The sequence below is a fragment of the Myxine glutinosa genome, chromosome 5, assembly GCF_964187855.1.
Source record: "Myxine glutinosa chromosome 5, kmMyxGlut1.1, whole genome shotgun sequence".
NCBI classification, from domain to species: domain Eukaryota; kingdom Metazoa; phylum Chordata; class Myxini; order Myxiniformes; family Myxinidae; genus Myxine; species Myxine glutinosa.
The window spans coordinates 108,387,734-108,408,327 of NC_136265.1; the positions used below are offsets into that span (position 1 = coordinate 108,387,734).

General features: G+C 47.3%; 1 protein-coding gene across 1 annotated transcript in view; it reads right to left on the bottom strand.

Moving 5' to 3' along the window:
* The window catches only part of LOC137427258 (insulin receptor substrate 1-B), a 90,284-nt gene extending 76,110 nt beyond the window's left edge, over positions 1-14,174 (bottom strand). The window contains exon 1 of the mRNA XM_068116623.2: positions 10,086-14,174. Within this exon, the coding sequence (XP_067972724.2) occupies positions 10,090-13,470 (3,381 nt within the window). The 5' untranslated portion in view covers positions 13,471-14,174 and the 3' untranslated portion in view covers positions 10,086-10,089. The remainder of the gene's footprint in view (positions 1-10,085) is intronic.
* Between the last annotated feature and the right edge of the window lie 6,420 nt (positions 14,175-20,594).

Genomic DNA, 20,594 nt, shown 5'->3' on the forward strand with positions numbered 1-20,594 from the left:
TTGGTTGTTTTCTTGTTGTACACCGCTCCTTTCCTATGCCATCTCCAGGCATTGCAAATCGTCATTGCCGGGCACCAAAGGGGGCTCGGCAGTGACGCACGCTGAAAGAGAGTACTCAGTTTTCACTCTGGTTTCTTGTTTGTTTGTTTGTTTTCTTTCTTGGTTGTCCGGACGATATCTCAGCCATCCTTTGAGCTAGGAAGCTGAAATTTCGGCACAGTAGTGAGCAAGTCCTTTGTCAAATACGGTATTTTTTGTTTTTTGAATAATCAATTAATTGAGGAGTTATTTAATTATTAGCGTTTAATTAAGTACTTATTTAATTAATTAAATTTCATTTCTCTTCTGACCATTATTAACTCAGGCACCTTTTGAGTTAGGAAGCTGATATTTGGACATGCCAATGACCAGGTGATTTGGCTGCAAAGGATATTTTTGATTTATTAATTAATCAATTAATCGATTAATTATTTAATTATTCGATTAATGACAAAAAATTTTTTTTTTTTTAAAGTTACAGATTCTGATGAAATAGTGGTAGTTTATGTGTTCTCTGACCAAATTGATTAATAATTTAATTTTTTTATGATTATTATTTATTTATTTTCATTATTAATCATTTATTTATTTTCTTTCTCATTTGGCCAATATCTCAGGCACCTTTTGAGCTGGGAAGCTAATATTTGGACATGAGTGACCAAGTGATGTGGCTATCAAGGATATTTTTGATTTATTGATTAATCATTTCATCTATTAAGTATTTATTGATTAATCGATTAATTATTTATTGAGTAATCAATTAATTATTTAATTTTTTATAAATGACTTATTTAATTAAATTTCTAAAAGATACATCTTCGGATGAAGCACTACTGGTTTAGTTATGCGATTAGCCAATTGATTATGAAAATATTTTGTGATAATCTTTTATTGATTTTAATTATACAATTAATCAATCAATTAGTGTACACCTCTCCCTCCCAATGCAGCCTCAATGAGCTGCACTGCGGTATTGCCGGGCGCCGGAGGCGCCCCGGCAATGCCGCGCTGCAGCATATTTAATTATTTGGCATGGGGCGGTGTACTTTGAATGTATGTGTACTTGTTGTACACCGCTCCTTTCCTATGCCATCTCCAGGCATTGCAAATCGTCATTGCCGGGCACCAAAGGGGGCTCGGCAGTGACGCACGCTGAAAGAGAGTACTCAGTTTTCACTCTGGTTTCTTGTTTGTTGTACACCGCACCTTTCCTATGCCATCTCCAGGCATTGCAAATCGTCATTGCTGGGCACCGAAGGGGGCTCGGCAGTGACGCACGCTGAAAGAGAGTACTCAGTTTTCACTCTGGTTGTTTTCTTGTTTTCTTTCTTTCTTGGTTGTCCGGACGATATCTCAGCCATCCTTTGAGCTAGGAAGCTGAAATTTCGGCACAGTAGTGAGCAAGTCCTTTGTCAAATACGGTATTTTTTGTTTTTTGAATAATCAATTAATTGAGGAGTTATTTAATTATTAGCGTTTAATTAAGTACTTATTTAATTAATTAAATTTCATTTATCTTCTGACCATTATTAACTCAGGCACCTTTTGAGTTAGGAAGCTGATATTTGGACATGCCAATGACCAGGTGATTTGGCTGCAAAGGATATTTTTGATTTATTAATTAATCAATTAATCGATTAATTATTTAATTATTCGATTAATGACAAAAAAATTTTTTTTTTTTAAGTTACAGATTCTGATGAAATAGTGGTAGTTTATGTGTTCTCTGACCAAATTGATTAATAATTTAATTTTTTTATGATTATTATTTATTTATTTTCATTATTAATCATTTATTTATTTTCTTTCTCATTTGGCCAATATCTCAGGCACCTTTTGAGCTGGGAAGCTAATATTTGGACATGAGTGACCAAGTGATGTGGCTATCAAGGATATTTTTGATTTATTGATTAATCATTTCATCTATTAAGTATTTATTGATTAATCGATTAATTATTTATTGAGTAATCAATTAATTATTTAATTTTTTATAAATGACTTATTTAATTAAATTTCTAAAAGATACATCTTCGGATGAAGCACTACTGGTTTAGTTATGCGATTAGCCAATTGATTATGAAAATATTTTGTGATAATCTTTTATTGATTTTAATTATACAATTAATCAATCAATTAGTGTACACCTCTCCCTCCCAATGCAGCCTCAATGAGCTGCACTGCGGTATTGCCGGGCGCCGGAGGCGCCCCGGCAATGCCGCGCTGCAGCATATTTAATTATTTGGCATGGGGCGGTGTACTTTGAATGTATGTGTACTTGTTGTACACCGCTCCTTTCCTATGCCATCTCCAGGCATTGCAAATCGTCATTGCCGGGCACCAAAGGGGGCTCGGCAGTGACGCACGCTGAAAGAGAGTACTCAGTTTTCACTCTGGTTGTTTGTTTGTTTTCTTTCTTGGTTGTCCGGGCGATATCTCAGCCATCCTTTGAGCTAGGAAGCTGAAATTTCGGCACAGTAGTGAGCAAGTCCTTTGTCAAATACGGTATTTTTTGTTTTTTGAATAATCAATTAATTGAGGAGTTATTTAATTATTAGCGTTTAATTAAGTACTTATTTAATTAATTAAATTTCATTTCTCTTCTGACCATTATTAACTCAGGCACCTTTTGAGTTAGGAAGCTGATATTTGGACATGCCAATGACCAGGTGATTTGGCTGCAAAGGATATTTTTGATTTATTAATTAATCAATTAATCGATTAATTATTTAATTATTCGATTAATGACAAAAAAAATTTTTTTTTTTAAGTTACAGATTCTGATGAAATAGTGGTAGTTTATGTGTTCTCTGACCAAATTGATTAATAATTTAATTTTTTTATGATTATTATTTATTTATTTTCATTATTAATCATTTATTTATTTTCTTTCTCATTTGGCCAATATCTCAGGCACCTTTTGAGCTGGGAAGCTAATATTTGGACATGAGTGACCAAGTGATGTGGCTATCAAGGATATTTTTGATTTATTGATTAATCATTTCATCTATTAAGTATTTATTGATTAATCGATTAATTATTTATTGAGTAATCAATTAATTATTTAATTTTTTATAAATGACTTATTTAATTAAATTTCTAAAAGATACATCTTCGGATGAAGCACTACTGGTTTAGTTATGCGATTAGCCAATTGATTATGAAAATATTTTGTGATAATCCTTTATTGATTTTAATTATACAATTAATCAATCAATTAGTGTACACCTCTCCCTCCCAATGCAGCCTCAATGAGCTGCACTGCGGTATTGCCGGGCGCCGGAGGCGCCCCGGCAATGCCGCGCTGCAGCATATTTAATTATTTGGCATGGGGCGGTGTACTTTGAATGTATGTGTACTTGTTTGTTTTCTTTCTTGGTTGTCCGGGCGATATCTCAGCCATCCTTTGAGCTAGGAAGCTGAAATTTTGGCACAATAGTGAGAAAGTGCTTTGTCAAAAACGGTATTTTTTGTTTTTTGATTAATCAATAAATTGAGGAGTTATTTAATTATTAGCGATTAATTAAGTACTTATTTAATTAATCAAATTTCCTTTCTCTTCTGACCATTAACTCAGGCACCTTTTGAGTTAGGAAGCTGATATTTGGACATGCCAATGACCAGGTGATTTGGCTGCAAAGGATATTTTTGATTTATTAATTAATCAATTAATGGATTAATTATTTAATTATTTGATTAATGACAAAAAAATTTTATTTTTTTTAAGTTACAGATTCTGATGAAATAGTGGTAGTTTATGTGTTCTCTGACCAAATTGATTAATAATTTAATTTTTTTATGATTATTATTTATTTATTTTCATTATTAATCATTTATTTATTTTCTTTCTCATTTGGCCAATATCTCAGGCACCTTTTGAGCTGGGAAGCTAATATTTGGACATGAGTGACCAAGTGATGTGGCTATCAAGGATATTTTTGATTTATTGATTAATCATTTCATCTATTAATTATTTATTGATTAATCGATTAATTATTTATTGAGTAATCAATTAATTTTTTAATTTTTAATAAATGACTTATTTAATTAAATTTCTAAAAGATACATCTTCAGATGAAGCACTAGTGGTTTATTTATGCGATTAGCCAATTGATTATGAAAATATTTTGTGATAATCTTTTATTGATTTTAATTATACAATTAATCAATCAATTAGTGTACACCTCTCCCTCCCAATGCAGCCCCAATGAGCTGCACTGCGGTATTGCCGGGCGCCGGAGGTGCCCCGGCAATGCCGCGCTGCAGCATATTTAATTATTTGGCATGGGGCGGTGTACTTTGAATGTATGTGTACTTGTTTGTTTGTTTGTTTCTTGGTTGTCCGGGCGATATCTCAGCCATCCTTTGAGCAAGGAAGCTGAAATTTCGGCACAGTAGTGAGCAAGTCCTTTGTCAAAAACGGTATTTTTTTGTTTTTTGATTAATCAATAAATTGAGGAGTTATTTAATTATTAGCGATTAATTAAGTACTTATTTAATTAATTAATTTAATTAATCCCTCGCGGTCCCCATGTGCTGTTTTTGTCTTTCCCTCGCGGTCCCCATGTACTGTCTTTGTCTTTCCCTCGCGGTCCCTATGTGCTGTCTTTGTCTTTCCCTCGCGGTCCCCATGTGCTGTTTTTGTCTTTCCCTCGCGGTCCCCATGTACTGTCTTTCCCTCGCGGTCCCCATGTACTGTCTTTGTCTTTCCCTCGCGGTTGTCAGCTCTTTCACGAGCCTCGATTCAGTATAGAAAAAAAAAAAAAAAAAAAAAAAAATCAAATTTCCTTTCTCTTCTGACCATTAACTCAGGCACCTTTTGAGTTAGGAAGCTGATATTTGGACATGCCAATGACCAGGTGATTTGGCTGCAAAGGCTATTTTTGATTTATTAATTAATCAATTAATCGATTAATTATTTAATTATTCGAGTAATGACTAAAAAAAATTTTTTTTTTAAGTTACAGATTCTGATGAAATGGTGGTGGTTTATGTGTTCTGTGACCGAATTGATTAATAATTTAATTTTTTAATGATTATTATTTATTTATTTTCATTATTAATCATTTATTTATTTTCTTTCTCATTTGGCCAATATCTCAGGCACCTTTTGAGCTTGGAAGCTAATATTTGGACATGACAGTGACCAAGTGATGTGGCTATCAAGGATATTTTTGATTTATTGATTAATCATTTAATCGATTCATTATTTATTGGTGAATCAATTACTTATTTAATTTTTTATTAATGACTTATGTAACAAAATTTCTAAAAGATACATCTTCGGATGAAGCACGAGTGGTTTAGTTATGCTCTTAGCCAATTGATTAAGAAAATAATTTGTGATAATCTTTTATTGATTTTAATTATACAATTAATCAATGAATTAGCGTGCACCTCTCCCTCCCAAAGCAGCCTCAATGAGCTGTAATGCGGTATTGCCGGGCGCCTGAGGCACCCCGGCAATGCCGCGCTGTAGGATATTTAATTATTTGGCATGGGGGCGGTGTACTTTGAATGTATCTGTACTTGTTTGTTTTCTTGTTGTACACCGCTCCTTTCCTATGCCATCTCCAGGCATTGCAAATCGTCATTGCTGGGCACCGAAGGGGGCTCGGCAGTGACGCACGCTGAAAGAGAGTACTCAGTTTTCACTCTGGTTGTTTGTTTGTTTGTTTGTTTTCGTTCTTTCTTTCTTTCTTGTTTGTTTGTTTGTCCGGGCGATATCTCAGCCATCCTTTGAGCTAGGAAGCTGAAATTTCGGCACAATAGTGAGCAGGTCCTTTGTCAAAAACGCTATTTTTTTGTTTTTTGATTAATCAATAAATTGAGGAGTTATTTAATTATTAGCGATTAATTAAGTACTTATTTAATTAATCAAATTTCCTTTCTCTTCTGACCATTAACTCAGGCACCTTTTGAGTTAGGAAGCTGATATTTAGACATTCCAATGACCAGGTGATTTTCCTGCAAAGGCTATTTTTGATTTATTAATTAATCAATGAATCGATAAATTATTTAATTATTCGATTAATGACAAAAAAAAAATTTTTTTTTAAGTTACAGATTCTCATGAAATAGTGGTAGTTTATGTGTTCTCTGACCAAATTGATTAATAATTTAATTTTTTTATGATTATTATTTATTTATTTTCATTATTAATCATTTTTTTATTTTCTTTCTCATTTGGCCAATATCTCAGGCACCTTTTGAGCTGGGAAGCTAATATTTGGACATGAGTGACCAAGTGATGTGGGTATCAAGGATATTTTTGATTTATTGATTAATCATTTCATCTATTAATTATTTATTGATTAATCGATTAATTATTTATTGAGTAATCAATTAATTATTTAATTTTTTATAAATGTCTTATTTAATTAAATTTCTAAGAGATACATCTTCGGATGAAGCACTAGTGGTTTAGTTATGCGATTAGCCAATTGATTATGAAAATATTTTGTGATAATCTTTTATTGATTTTAATTATACAATTAATCAATCAATGAGTGCACACCTCTCCCTCCCAATGCAGCCTCAATGAGCTGCACTGCAGTATTGCCGGGTGCCGGAGGCACCCCGGCAATGCCGCGCTGCAGCATATTTAATTATTTGGCATGGGGCGGTGTACTTTGAATGTATTTGTACTTGTTTTCTTTCTTCCTTGTTTGTTTGTCCGGGCGATATCTCAGCCATCCTTTGAGCGAGGAAGCTGAAATTTCGGCACAATAGTGAGCAAGTCCTTTGTCAAAAACGGTATTTTTTGTTTTTTGAATAATCAATTAATTGAGGAGTTATTTAATTATTAGCAATTAATTAAGTACTTATACATTTCCTTTCTCTTCTGACCATTATCTCAGACACCTTTTGAGTTAGGAAGCTGATATTTGGACATGCCAATGACCAAGCGATTTGGCTGCAAAGGCTATTTTTGATTTATTGATTCATCAATTAATCGATTAATTATTTGATTAATGACGATTTGTTTTTTTTTTAACTTACAGATTCTGATGAAATGGTGGTGGTTTATGTGTTTTATTAGCAAATTGATTAATTACTTCATTTTTTATGACTATTATTTATTTATTTTCATTATTAATTATTTATTTATTTTATTTCTCATCTGGGAAATAACTCAGGCACCTTTTGAGCTCGGAAGCTGATATTTGGACATGACAGTGACCAAGTGATGTGGCTGTAAAGGATATTTTTGATTTATTGATTAATCATTTAATCGATTAATTATTTATTGATTAATCAATTAATTATTTACTTTTTTTATTAGTGACTTATTTAATTAAATTTTTAAAAGATACATCTTCGGATGAAGCACTAGTGGTTCAGTTATGCTATTAGCCAATTGATTAAGAAAATATTTTATGATAATCTTTTATTGATTTTAATTATGCAATTAATCAATCAATTATTGTGCACCACTCCCTCCCAATGCACTCTCGATGAGCTGCACTGTGGTATTGCCGGGTGCCAGAGGTGCCCCGGCAATGCCGCGCTGTAGGATATTTAATTATTTGGCATGGGGGCGGTGTACTTTGAATGTATCTTTACTTGTTCATCTATATGTTCATGTGTGTGAGATGTGTGTGTGTGGCAGATCCACTACAAGCCTTAAATTCTGTAAAATAAATAAATAACAACTGGCTACACTGCAAGCACCACACTTCGTGGCACCACACTTCATGGCACCACACTTCATGGCACCACACTTCATGGCACCACACTTCATGGCACCACACTTCATGGCACCACACTTCATGGCACCACACCTCATGGCACCACACCTCATGGCACCACACGTCATGGCACCACACGTCATGGCACCACACCTCATGGCACCACACCTCATGGCACCACACCTCATGGCACCACACCTCATGGCACCACACTTCATGGCACCACACTTCATGGCACCACACCTCATGGCACCACACCTCATGGCGTCACACCTCATGGCACCAAACTTCATGGCATCACACCTCATGGCACCTGTGGGTTGGTTTTGCAGTTCCGCTAACATCCCAAATGTGTCATCGTGTATCCAGCATACGAGATCCCGATTGCACTGCAAATTACACAAATAATAAGGATGCTAATGAGAAAGAGATTTCAGCTTTGAATGGCAACTGCACAAGTCAGAGCAGTCCCTCCTTCCGACATCGCAATAGTAATTTCTGACAGTATCTGGACGCTCTCTATTCATAAGCAATCATCAGCCAATTGGCAGACAGAGCATTTTGCAATACATCACAGACACGCCAGTTTCCTTTATGTCCATACGATATCATTAGTGCAAATTGTGACTTGTTCACCAAGCGAGTTGCAGAGCGATGGAAGCTTGAAGTGCCACCACCCATGTGCCATCCCCAACCCTTAGCACTTTTCCAGCACGCCTGCCCACTCAGAATGTAACAGATATGAAGACCACCGACATGTAATAACCCATGATGGAGAACCGTATACAGTGTATACCCACTTAAAGGCCATTGCCCATCCCTCCGCCATGGGGTTGCCAAAGTGGTGGTGCCACCAAGCACTTGGCACGGCGGACGGTTCATTTGATACGATACGCCCCACAGGCCAACCAGGCAAAAAATAGAATCATTCCTGCGCAATGAAATTAACAGTGCTGAAGCTGTGTTTATATTAATTGCTGCAGTATATTGAGGTTCAATGAAGCCACACGTTAGCAGCTTGCCAGATGGCAAAATTGGGTACCCAACGGTCTCCGGCCATTCCAGAAGGGCTGGACGGTGGCTAAAGACTGTTTGCAAACAAGGTTTTTCAGCTTCAAAGGAACAAGGAACAACCGTAGCTGCTCAAAAGGATGCCACGCAACTGCAGGCGGCGGCAACAGCAACTGCTGCCCGAGTCTCATTCCGTCACCGCTTCACTGTGCAAAACACTCGTACCTGGAGCCAAGGAATCTTGGCTGGCATGATGAGCATGCATACAAAAAGCAATTACAGGCGCAGACGTCAGCTCATGAGCCCTTCCAAAGCAAGCCGCTTGGCCAATGGTTGTGCCAAGCAACGGGGCAGTTTGAGCAGCTGCGTCACAAAGGACATGGGGCAGCGTTCCCCTGCAAGTCCGAGCTTCCGTGGGATGCACCAGCCGCGAAGAAGCGGCCAAAAGAAAAACAAGGGAAAAACAATCAAAGTTGAGTCACAGTATTTCACCAAATGACAAAGAATGGTCACATCATGAGATGCGTGGCCATGGAGGTTGGCGGTGAAGGTGGTCATAAGTGCCTCTCATTTTTCACCGGCATAAGCCCCGGCCAAAATTGAGCTCATGCTGGAAGCCGCAAGACGTCTGGGTAATTGTGGACCCGATCTCCAACAGATCAGAGGATAAAACCTCACTGAGCGATCCGCACGTATAATGACTGACCAGTTGCAAAGCTTTGGTTCTGCCAAAGCGGTTTCTTGGCCAGTGGTCATGCTGGGCGGTTTGCCATCCTTCTCCCAACATTAGTTCGGGCAGGAATTGGGAATTTGGCCATGGTGCCGGCGGTAGGCCGCCTACTCTTCGCGAAGGACACTGTGGGATCTTTAACGTCCATCCCAGAGACCCATCCTAGAGACCCATCCCAGAGACGGCACTTGATGAATGACCCGACCTGTGAAACACTGGCATGACAGTTTATGGCCGAGACAGGATTCAAACCGAGGCTAGACAATGTGGACAGGAGTGCGTGTGTACCTGTCGGCCATCCTGTCAGCCTCCACATCTAATGACCATCTAGAAAATGCTGACCAACAACGGTTTGAGTAGAGGGGATAAACACGTTTAGACATGGCTCTGCCAAGTCAATGTGCACTGGCACGACACGGTGGCAAACTGAACATCACAACAAGCCAGACAATGCAAACGGAACAACAAAGACCAATGGGCATCAGTTAAAATGTTGGTCTAGTACTGGCAGCGCGCCAAAATGATCTTGCAGAGCAGAACAAGGCGACAAGTCAAGTTGTACCTGACACAAACAAGTCAAGCAAGCAGGTGCATAAAGTGTGAAGTGCGATCCTTACCGCATCATGCCAAAGGTGGTGCAGGTCTCCCACCGTCGGAGAAGGAAATGCTGGCGTACAAATCCACACCGGGCACGGCAGTCTTCCCTCCGCGTCCCACGGTCAGAGGTTCCAGGCCGTCTTCGAGCTCGAGGGCGATGTAGTTCAGGCCATTCGCATAGCCAGCGGACGTCTCGCGAGACATGGACCATGGTTCTCGGCCAATGGTCGCCGTAAGCCCCGCCAGTCCGGTGGACCCATGCGCCGAGTTCAGTGTTTCACCGTCTCGCATGCACACGCTCTCAAAAGAGTTGGAACTCAACCTCTTAACATCGTTTGAGAGCGATGGCGAGGTCGCAGTGGAGGGTGCTGCCACGACGCCGCTAGACCCGCCAGATGTGGACGCAAAGGTCTCCGAGCTGTGCCGCCTTCGTCCTTGTGCATCGGCTCGAATGACTTTAGCGCCCTGATCGGGATTTGGGAGGCTCGGTCGAGAGCCCGGTCTAGTGTCCAGTAGCGACAGGCGATCTCGCATCACTGCAGGGCTACTCATGACCTTGTTACTGTCGGATTCCGAGCGATCCGAGGCCGAAACAGCCACACAGTCCATGTCTGCGTATGCTCCCTCCTTATCAGATGCACTGCACATTGAACCCAGATGAAGATTGGCATAATTGAGGTTACTATTACTCTCATCACTTGGGGTGTGTGCGCATCTTGGTGTGACCAACGACGATGTCGAGGAAAGCGGTGAACACTTGGCAGCACTTTCTGACCAGCTTGCCGCATGGATGTACTCCGCCATCTGAGATGGACTTACGTGGTGGCTGTGGATGTCAAAGACGGGCGTGACCTCTGGCTCACTTCTTGCCTTGAAGTCGATGTTTACATACTCGCCAGGACTAACTGGCTCCGTCGGCTCTGGAGGACACTCGCTGGCCAGGGGCATCGAACCCAAGGATAAACAGGTGGGTCGCACTGCCTGACCACGTGGCCCGTGATGAGCTTCCGTCTTTTTTGGACTACCCGCTCCCTGGCAAGCCACCGGTTCAGAATCTTGGCCTAAACTGTCACTGCTCGTTGATGAAGATTTATCGTCGGCGAAGAGCTGGTGGTTCCCAAGACCATTTTGCACGCGGCGGGATCCATCCAAAGGCTTTTGGACACCGGGCTTGAAAGACCTTGGCAGCGAGTAGTAGTAATAGCTGGTTTTAGGAGTGTCGCTGGTGCTCGTAGTGAAAAAGTAGTCAGGCGGTGTTCCTGCAGTAAGACCCGGAGACATGTTCATGTACTCGCACGGCACGTCCACCTTCCCATCTGTGCTACCCACAGACAGTTTGGAGCAAGCCCACATCTTCACGTACGGGCTGCACTCGACTGGTGAGCAGCTGTCGTTGTTACCGCACGGGGACATCACCATGTAGCCGTTTGAGTCTGCCTGTGGTCTCCAGCGAGGGTTGACTATCTGCTGCGGGGCAGACACGCTTTTGGGGCTCATGGGCACATAGTCGTCGTTGCTGCTACCGGCAACATCAGTCGAAAGACCGTTCTCACTTTTGGGTGGCAACGCAGCTACGCCAGGTGACATGGGCATATAACCATCATCAATAACCTTTGCACCTGGTAAAGGTGAGATTACCGAGCCAATGTCATTGTAGTCCTGTTGGTAGCTTCCATTGCTTTGAGATTTTGGTGTGTATGGAGCTTGCATTCGTAAAACACCTCCATAGGCACCTGTGCTCATGGGCGTGTAGTCCTCCAGCAAGCCGGCGGGGGTCTTGTGAGCCAACAACGCAGACATGGAATTGCCGGCCGAGTAGGTGCGCTTCCGAAGGTCGTTCTTTTCCACTTCCAACTCGGTGGCTTGACGCTCAGCGGGCATGCTGCGAGAATGGGATCTGTGGTGACCCGTGGTGTTCGTGGACCGAGCCGTCGCCATGCAGATGTAAGCGCCCGTCTCACCGTGCTCTTCGGGGATGGGTGGCGTGCGACTCACAAATGACTCCGGAGTGGCACTTCGTTGGGTGTGTTGCTGCTGCTGGTGGTGGTGGTGGTGAAGCGAGACCAAAGACCGCTGGCCCAAATCGCCGGGGCTCGACCCATACTCGTCTGAAGAAATAAATCCGCCGTCGCTCGGCGAGCCGGACACAGAGGTGCTGGACGGCCGAGCGTAGAGGGCGTCCGTGGTGGATCCGTGGCCGGAGCTCGAGCCGGACAGACTCACGGGGCTGGTCGTAGACGAGGGCGACTGGGACGCCGGGACGGAGCCAGGACGACCCGGGTAAGGCTGGAGACGGGGTGCCCGGCCACCGGGGGCCAGGGCCCGAGGCTGGAAGGCTTTGGTCCCGATGCCGTTGGCGGGGCTCGGGCTGCCTCCGGCCACGGGGCTACCTGCCAACGAGCCTGGACGTGACGCGGACGAGCAGCGCTCACCTTCGCTCGCGGTACGCATGCGAAAGGCACCGCTCGGGTACAAGCCCCTGACCACAGGTGAGGACGTGGAGACGCTGTCGGTGCGCGAGCGCCGGGCCAGGCCAGTCTGGCTCGGAGGAAGGCTGTTCAGGTGTCGCCGAGGTGGCACAGATATGGGATTCGAGCTGCTGGAGGAATGGCTCTTGCTCCGTGGCCGGAAATCTGGGAACTCGCTCATGGCCTTCATGGCCTCCAGGATGGTTTCGTGCATATTCTGCGCCACCACGGAGTCCTCCACCTGCATCCAGAACTCTCCAGGACCGGTGACGGCAGAACGGCCCACCTCGATGAAGAAGAAGTTGTCAGAGTGACCACAACGACGAATGTTCATGAGCTGCAGGTTAACGTCGGGGCTGTCCGAGTTGAGCTTCACGAAGCCCAGACGCCGGCTGGACAGACACAGTCGGTACACACCAAACATGTTCCGCGACTGTCCGAGACCACGTGGCTTCAGGTTCACCTGCCAGACCTCTTTGTAGGCCGGACCCGGCGCCAGGAGTCCGTAGTTGTCGTCCAGGTCATCGGTGATCTGCTGCTGCTGCTGCTGCTGGGGCTGCGGTTGCTGCTGCAGGAGGTTGGAGCAACTTTTCAGGTCCGTCAGAGCACGGAACCACGCGTCCTGCTCGCTCTCGCTCTCCGCCGCCATGGCGAAGTACTCGTCCTTGGTGTACAGGGCTATGAGGTACCTGTTGCGGGCGTCCTGTCGTTTGCCGATGTTGAAGCACGCGTTCAGGCCGATGGCGCGCTTCGCCAAGGACTTGTGCTTCCACTTGCGTTCGCTCTCGTAATACTCGAGTCGGCCCGCGGGGCTCTGCTCGTCGGGACCTCGGAGGACGAAGAAGCGTTTGTGGGTGGTCTTCTGCTTGCGCAGGTAGCCGTGCTTGATGACCTCTCCGGCCGCCGCCGCCGCCGAAGCGTCACCCGGGCTCGCCATGCCCTCCCTCCCACCGCCGGCTACACGGACGGCCTCTCCTCACCCTGATCGGTGCTCCTCCGGGTCGTCTATCGAGGAGGACGCGATCGGTGACCCCGGGGTGACGGCTCGACTCCAAGTCCAACTGCCACTCACGGATCCTCGTTCACCTGAGCAGGTAAACAGTCGCGCGCCTTGCTCTCCGTGTGCCCGTGTCCTCGTGTCCGCCGGACACGGAGCCCCTCGCTCGGTGGAGAAAGGTTGGAGGGGGCGGGTTTGGGTCGGCGTCTTTACGCGGGAATCTCGCGAGCTGAGGAGGAGACGTTGGGAGAGAGGAGCGCGCGAGACGGGACACACGAGGAAAAGGGGGAAATAAAATAAATAAAACAATCCGCACGCGCACACACACACTGCGTTGAGGTCGCGCGCGCGCCAGAGCAAAACAACATGTGACGTAGAGAGGCACGGACGGTACCGTGGGAGAGGGAGGGGCCGAGCGGAGGAGGAGGAGGAGGAAGATGCGGGGATTGCCGGTGGGCGTGGCTGTCGCCCGGCGTATTCTCCTTGCCCAAACCACGCCCGCACGAACCAACGACGGCGGCGCTTCATTTATTTATTTACTTGCAGCGCGTTTGCTTGTTTATCGCGCAGTTCGTGCGTTCGTGCTGTGCGTGCTGCGCGGTGGGGGCCTTCATTGGTTATCCTTAACGAGATCTCTGTAGGTCAGGATCCAGGTGTGGGGTGGTGGGAGGGAGAGTCGTCTAGGATGGAGGGCAAGAGACACGTTGGAGGTAAACACCATGGGTTAATAATATACTCGCCATCCGAATGGCCTCGGCAGGTCGAACCCCCAAATAGGACAGGTCGAACCCCCCAATAGGACAGGTCGAACCCCCCAATAGGACAGGTCGAACCCCCCAATAGGACAGGTCGAACCCCCCAATAGGACAGGTCGAACCCCCCAATAGGACAGGTCGAACCCCCCAATAGGACAGGTCGAACCCCCCAAAAGGACAGGTCGAACCCCCCAATAGGACAGGTCGAACCCCCCAATAGGACAGGTCGAACCCCCCCATAGCGGGACGGACAATTTGAGAGGGTCGACCAGGGCGAGTGGTGTTGGTGAACATCAGGTGATGGATCCAGTTTATGAAACGAGGAGCAGGGCATTGTGGGAAAAACAGGTTGTTCGGGCCCTTGGGATCGTGAACAAACACAAATGGTCTTTGTCTCCCATGATGTCGCGAACACGTGCACAGCAAAAGGTGCGTTCAAGCCATGAACGGATATTTCACCTGCGTGTGACGGACATCACGTGGTTCCATCTCGATGAGACTTTGAGGAAATGGTCACCTTGGGTGAGAAGTGAACGTTGTGACAATCCCGGGGGTCGAGCCCCATTATCCCCCCTCCCCCTCCCTCAGCGTTTAATCCTCGCTCTCACAAACAACAGACGAGCAGGAATTTCCCATCATGCCCTGCGCGAAACCTCCGTCATGTTTCACCTGTCATGTTTCACCTGTCATGTTTCTTCTGTCATGTTTCACCTGGCCGCTTCGCAGCAATCATTCTCATCACAGACTCGAGGTCCCACAACGTGCGTTTATAAATTACGTAGTGTGCCTTTGATCCCGCACGGACATCGGTCTCTGTAACACACAAACAAACAAACAAGGCACGAAAAACAACCCGATAAAATATATAAATAAACCCGCCGCCAGTTGTTTACCACATCGATCGCTGAGTCAGGCTCACCCGGGCCCAGCCCCCTTGTCTCCCCTCCGGCTCCACCCACGCGATCGATGAGCCAATGAGGGAGCGGGAAGGCGTGGCCTCGCCGCCTTGTCCCCGCCCCTCCCGCGCTGCGACTGAAGCGACGTGTATCGGCCTCGTTCGGATTAAGGGTCCCGTTTAACAAACGCGGGGAGGAAGCTTTAGCTCCGTCAGGTCACAGGAGGAGAATGTGCTCCCGCACGGCTCTCGTGCTGCGAGCGGACTCCATTCGGGAGGGTTAGGCTTAGAAAGGACGAGTGGGGGTGGATGGATGGAGCGCGAGGTGAGAAGTGAGTGAGGATGGGGGTGTTGGCTTTATGAGGAAGGCGAAGGGACGGGTTAAAATGGAGGGTGGCGGATGGGGATGCTTGGCAGGAGTAGTTAAGGGTGGGGGTGTTTTGCGGAAGATTGGAGGATGGGTTGTGGGGGGAGTGGTGAGTTGGCTGGAGGATTGGTGAGGGATGGGAGTGGGGATGGGGATGGGGATGGGTGTGGGGTGTCGCAGTCTGAGTGGAGAGTGGGGGTTGGTACAGACTCAGTGTCAGAACAAATATAATCAGGGGACATTAGGTAGGAGGGAAGAGGGGGATTTGGTAGGAGGAGTGAAGAGGGGGAATGTCTGGTGGGATTGGTTGGGTAAGTGAACGGGAGGGGCAGGGGGGGGATAGTGGTTGGAATTTGTGGTTCATGAGTGTGGGGGGGGGGGGGTCTCATGGCGGAGTAGTGAGAGGAAGGTGCATGGTGGATTGGAAAGGGAGCTCATGGTGAGGGGGAGCTGAAGATGGGAGTTCATGAGAGGGGGAGACTGGGAGTTCATGTTTCATGAGGGGAGGGTGGGAGTACATGGTTCATGAGGGGAGGGTGGGAGTACATGGTTCATGAGGAGGAGACTGGGAGTACATGGTTCATGAAGGGAGGGTGGGGATTCATGAGGAGGAGGGTGGGAGTACATGGTTCATGAGGGGAGGGTGGGAGTTCATGAGGGGAGACTGGGAGTTCATGGTTCAAGAGGGAGAGGGTGGGAGTTCATGGTTCAAGAGGGGGGATGGTGGGAGTTCATGGTTCATGAGGAGGAGGGTGCAAGTTCATGGTTCATGAAGGGAGAGGATGTGAGTTCATGGTTCAAGAGGGGGAGAGGTGGGAGTTCATGGTTCATGAGGAGGAGGGTGGGAGTTCATGGTTCATGAAGGGGGAGGATGGGAGTTTATGGTTCATGAGGAGGAGGGTGGGAGTTCATGGTTCATGAAGGGGGAGGATGGGAGTATATGGTTCAAGAGGGGGAGGGTGGGAGTTCATGGTTCATGAAGGGGAGGGTGGGAGTTCATGGTTCATGAAGGGGAGGGTGGGAGTTCATTGTTCAAGAGGAGGGATGGTGGGAGTTCATGGTTCAAGAGGGGGGAGGGTGGGAGTTCATGGTTCAAGAGGAGGAGGGTGGGAGTATATGGTTCAAGAGGAGGAGGGTGGGAGTATATGGTTCATGAGGGGGGGTGGGAGTATATGGTTCAAGAGGGGGAGGGTGGGAGTGCATGGTTCAAGAGGGGGGAGGGTGGGAGTATATGGTTCAAGAGGGTGAGGGTGGGAGTTCATGGTTCATGAGGAGGAGGGTGGGAGTTCATGGTTCAAGAGGGGGAGGGTGGGAGTTCATGGTTCAAGAGGGGGAGGGTGGGAGTTCATGGTTCGTGAAGCCAGAGGGTGGGAGTTCATGGTTCAAGAGGGGGGAGGGTGGGAGTTCATGGTTCAAGAGGAGGAGGTTGGGAGTATATGGTTCATGGTGGGGGGAGGATGGGAGTATATGGTTCATGACAGGGAGGGTGGGAGTATATGGTTCATGAGGGGGAGGGTGGGAGTATATGGGTCAAGAGTGGGAGGGTGGGAGTATATGGGTCAAGAGTGGGAGGGTGGGAGTACATGGGTCAAGAGGGGGAGGGTGGGAGTATATGTTTCAAGAGGGGGAGGGTGGGAGTATATGGTTCAAGAGGGGGAGGGTGGGAGTATATGGTTCAAGAGGAGGAGGGTGGGAGTATATGGTTCAAGAGGGGGAGGGTGGGAGTTCATGGTTCATGAAGGGGGAGGGTGGGAGTATATGGTTCATGAAGGGGAGGGTGGGAGTTTATGGTTCATGAAGGGGAGGGTGGGAGTTCATGGTTCATGAAGGGGAGGGTGGGAGTTCATTGTTCAAGAGGAGGAGGGTGGGAGTATATGGTTCAAGAGGGGGAGGGTGGGGGTTCATGAAGGGGGAGGGTGGGAGTATATGGTTCATGAAGGGGAGGGTGGGAGTTCATGGTTCATGAAGGGGGAGGGTGGGAGTTCATGGTTCAAGAGGAGGAGAGTGGGAGTTCATGGTTCATGAAGGGGGAGGGTGGGAGTTCATGGTTCAAGAGGAGGAGAGTGGGAGTTCATGGTTCATGAAGGGGGAGAGTGTGAGTTCATGGTTCAAGAGGAGGAGAGTGGGAGTTCATGGTTCATGAGGAGGGGGGTGGGAGTTCATGGTTCAAGAGGGGGCGGGTGGGAGTTCATGGTTCAAGAGGGGGCGGGTGGGAGTTCATGGTTCAAGAGGGGGGATGGTGGGAGTTCATGGTTCATGAGGAGGAGGGTGGGAGTTCATGGTTCATGAAGGGGGATGGTGGGAGTTCATGGTTCAAGAGGAGGGATGGTGGGAGTTCATGGTTCATGAGGAGGAGGGTGGGAGTTCATGGTTCATGAAGGGGGGGGGATGGGAGTTCATGGTTCATGAGGAGGAGGGTGGGAGTTCATGGTTCAAGAGGGGGAGGGTGGGAGTATATGGTTCAAGAGGAGGAGGGTGGGAGTATATGGTTCATGAGGGGGAGGGTGGGAGTACATGGTTCAAGAGGGGGAGGGTGGGAGTTCATGGTTCAAGAGGAGGAGGGTGGGAGTATATGGTTCAAGAGGAGGAGGAGGGTGGGAGTATATGGTTCAAGAGGAGGAGGGTGGGAGTATATGGTTCATGAGGGGGAGGGTGGGAGTACATGGTTCAAGAGGGGGAGGGTGGGAGTTCATGGTTCAAGATGGGGAGGGTGAGAGTTCATGGTTCAAGAGGTGGGATGGTGGGAGTTCATGGTTCATGAGGAGGAGGGTGGGAATTCATGGTTCAAGAGGGGGAGGGTGGGAGTTCATGGTTCAAGAGGGGGGAGGGTGGGAGTATATGGTTCATGAGGGGGAGGGTGGGAGTATATGGTTCATGACGGGGAGGGTGGGAGTATATGGGTCAAGAGGGGGGGGTGGGAGTATATGATTCAAGAGGGGGAGGGTGGGAGTATATGGTTCAAAAGGTGGAGGGTGGGAGTCCATGGTTCATGAAGGGGGAGGGTGGGAGTATATGGTTCAAAAGGGGGAGGGTGGGAGTTCATGAAGGGGAGGGTGTGAGTTCATGGTTCATGAAGGGGAGGGTGGGAGTTCATGGTTCAAGAGGGGGAGGGTGAGAGTTCATGGTTCAAGAGGTGGGATGGTGGGAGTTCATGGTTCATGAGGAGGAGGGTGGGAATTCATGGTTCAAAAGGGGGAGGGTGGGAGTTCATGGTTCATGAAGGGGGAGGGTGGGAGTTCATGGTTCAAGAGGAGGAGGGTGGGAGTTGGTGGTTCAAGAGGAGGAGGGTGGGAGTATATGGTTCAAGAGGAGGAGGAGGAGGAGGGTGGGAGTACATGGTTCATGAGGGGGTGGGTGGGAGTACATGGTTCAAGAGGGGGGAGGGTGGGAGTTCATGGTTCAAGAGGAGGAGGGTGGGAGTATATGGTTCAAGAGGAGGAGGAGGGTGGGAGTACATGGTTCAAGAGGGGGAGGGTGGGAGTATATGTTTCAAGAGGAGGAGGGTGGGAGTACATGGTTCAAGAGGGGGAGGGTGGGAGTATATGTTTCAAGAGGAGGAGGGTGGGAGTATATGGTTCAAGAGGGGGGAGGGTGGGAGTACATGGTTCAAGAGGGGGAGGGTGGAAGTATATGGTTCAAGAGGGGGAGGGTGGAAGTATATGGTTCAAGAGGGGAGGGTGGGAGTACATGGTTCAAGAGGGGGAGGGTGGAAGTATATGGTTCAAGAGGGGGAGGGTGGGAGTACATGGTTCAAGAGGGGGAGGGTGGGAGTATATGGTTCAAGAGGGGGAGGGTGGGAGTATATGGTTCAAGAGGGGGAGGGTGGGAGTACATGGTTCAAGAGGGGGAGGGTGGGAGTATATGGTTCAAGAGGGGTAGGGTGGGAGTATATGGTTCAAGAGGGGGAGGATGGGAGTTCATGGTTCAAGAGGAGGAGGGTGGGAGTATATGGTTCATGACGGGGAGGGTGGGAGTATATGGGTCAAGAGGGGGAGGGTGGGAGTATATGTTTCAAGAGGAGGAGGGTGGGAGTATATGGTTCAAGAGGGGGAGGGTGGGAGTATATGGTTCAAGAGGGGGAGGGTGGGAGTTCATGGTTCATGAAGGGGAGGGTGGGAGTTCATGGTTCATGAAGGGGAGGGTGGGAGTTCATTGTTCAAGAGGAGGGAGGGTGGGAGTCATGGTTCATGAAGGGGGAGGCTGGGAGTATATGGTTCATGAAGGGGAGGGTGGGAGTCAATGGTTCAAGAGGGGGAGGGTGGGAGTATATGGTTCAAGAGGGGGAGGTGGGAGCATACGGTTCAAGAGGGGGAGGGTGGGAGTATGTGGTTCAAGAAGGGGAGGATGGAAGTTCATGGTTCATGAAGGGGGAGGGTGGGAGTATATAGTTCAAGAGGGGGAGGGTGGGAGTATATGGTTCAAGAGGGGAAGGGTGGGAGTATATGGTTCAAGAGGGGGAGGATGGGAGTATATGGTTCAAGAGGGGGAGGGTGGGAGTATGTGGTTCAAGAGGGGGAGGGTGGGAGTATGTGGTTCAAGAAGGGGAGGATGGGAGTTCATGGTTCATGAAGGGGGAGGGTGGGAGTACATGGTTCAAGAGGGGGAGGGTGGGAGCACATGGTTCAAGAGGGGGAGGGTGGGAGTATATGGTTCAAGAGGGGGAGGGTGGGAGTATATGGTTCAAGAGGGGGAGGGTGGGAGTATATGGTTCAAGAGGGGGAGGGTGGGAGTATATGGTTCAAGAAGGGGAGGATGCGAATTCATGGTTCATGATGGGGGAGGGTGGGAGTATATGGTTCAAGAGGGGGAGGGTGGGAGTATATGGTTCAAGAGGGGAAGCGTGGGAGTATATGGTTCAAGAGGGCGAGGATGGGAGTATATGGTTCAAGAGGGGGAGGGTGGGAGTATGTGGTTCAAGAGGGGGAGGGTGGGAGTATGTGGTTCAAGAAGGGGAGGATGGGAGTTCGTGGTTCATGAAGGGGGAGGGTGGGAGTACATGGTTCAAGAGGGGGAGGGTGGGAGCACATCGTTCAAGAGGGGGAGGGTG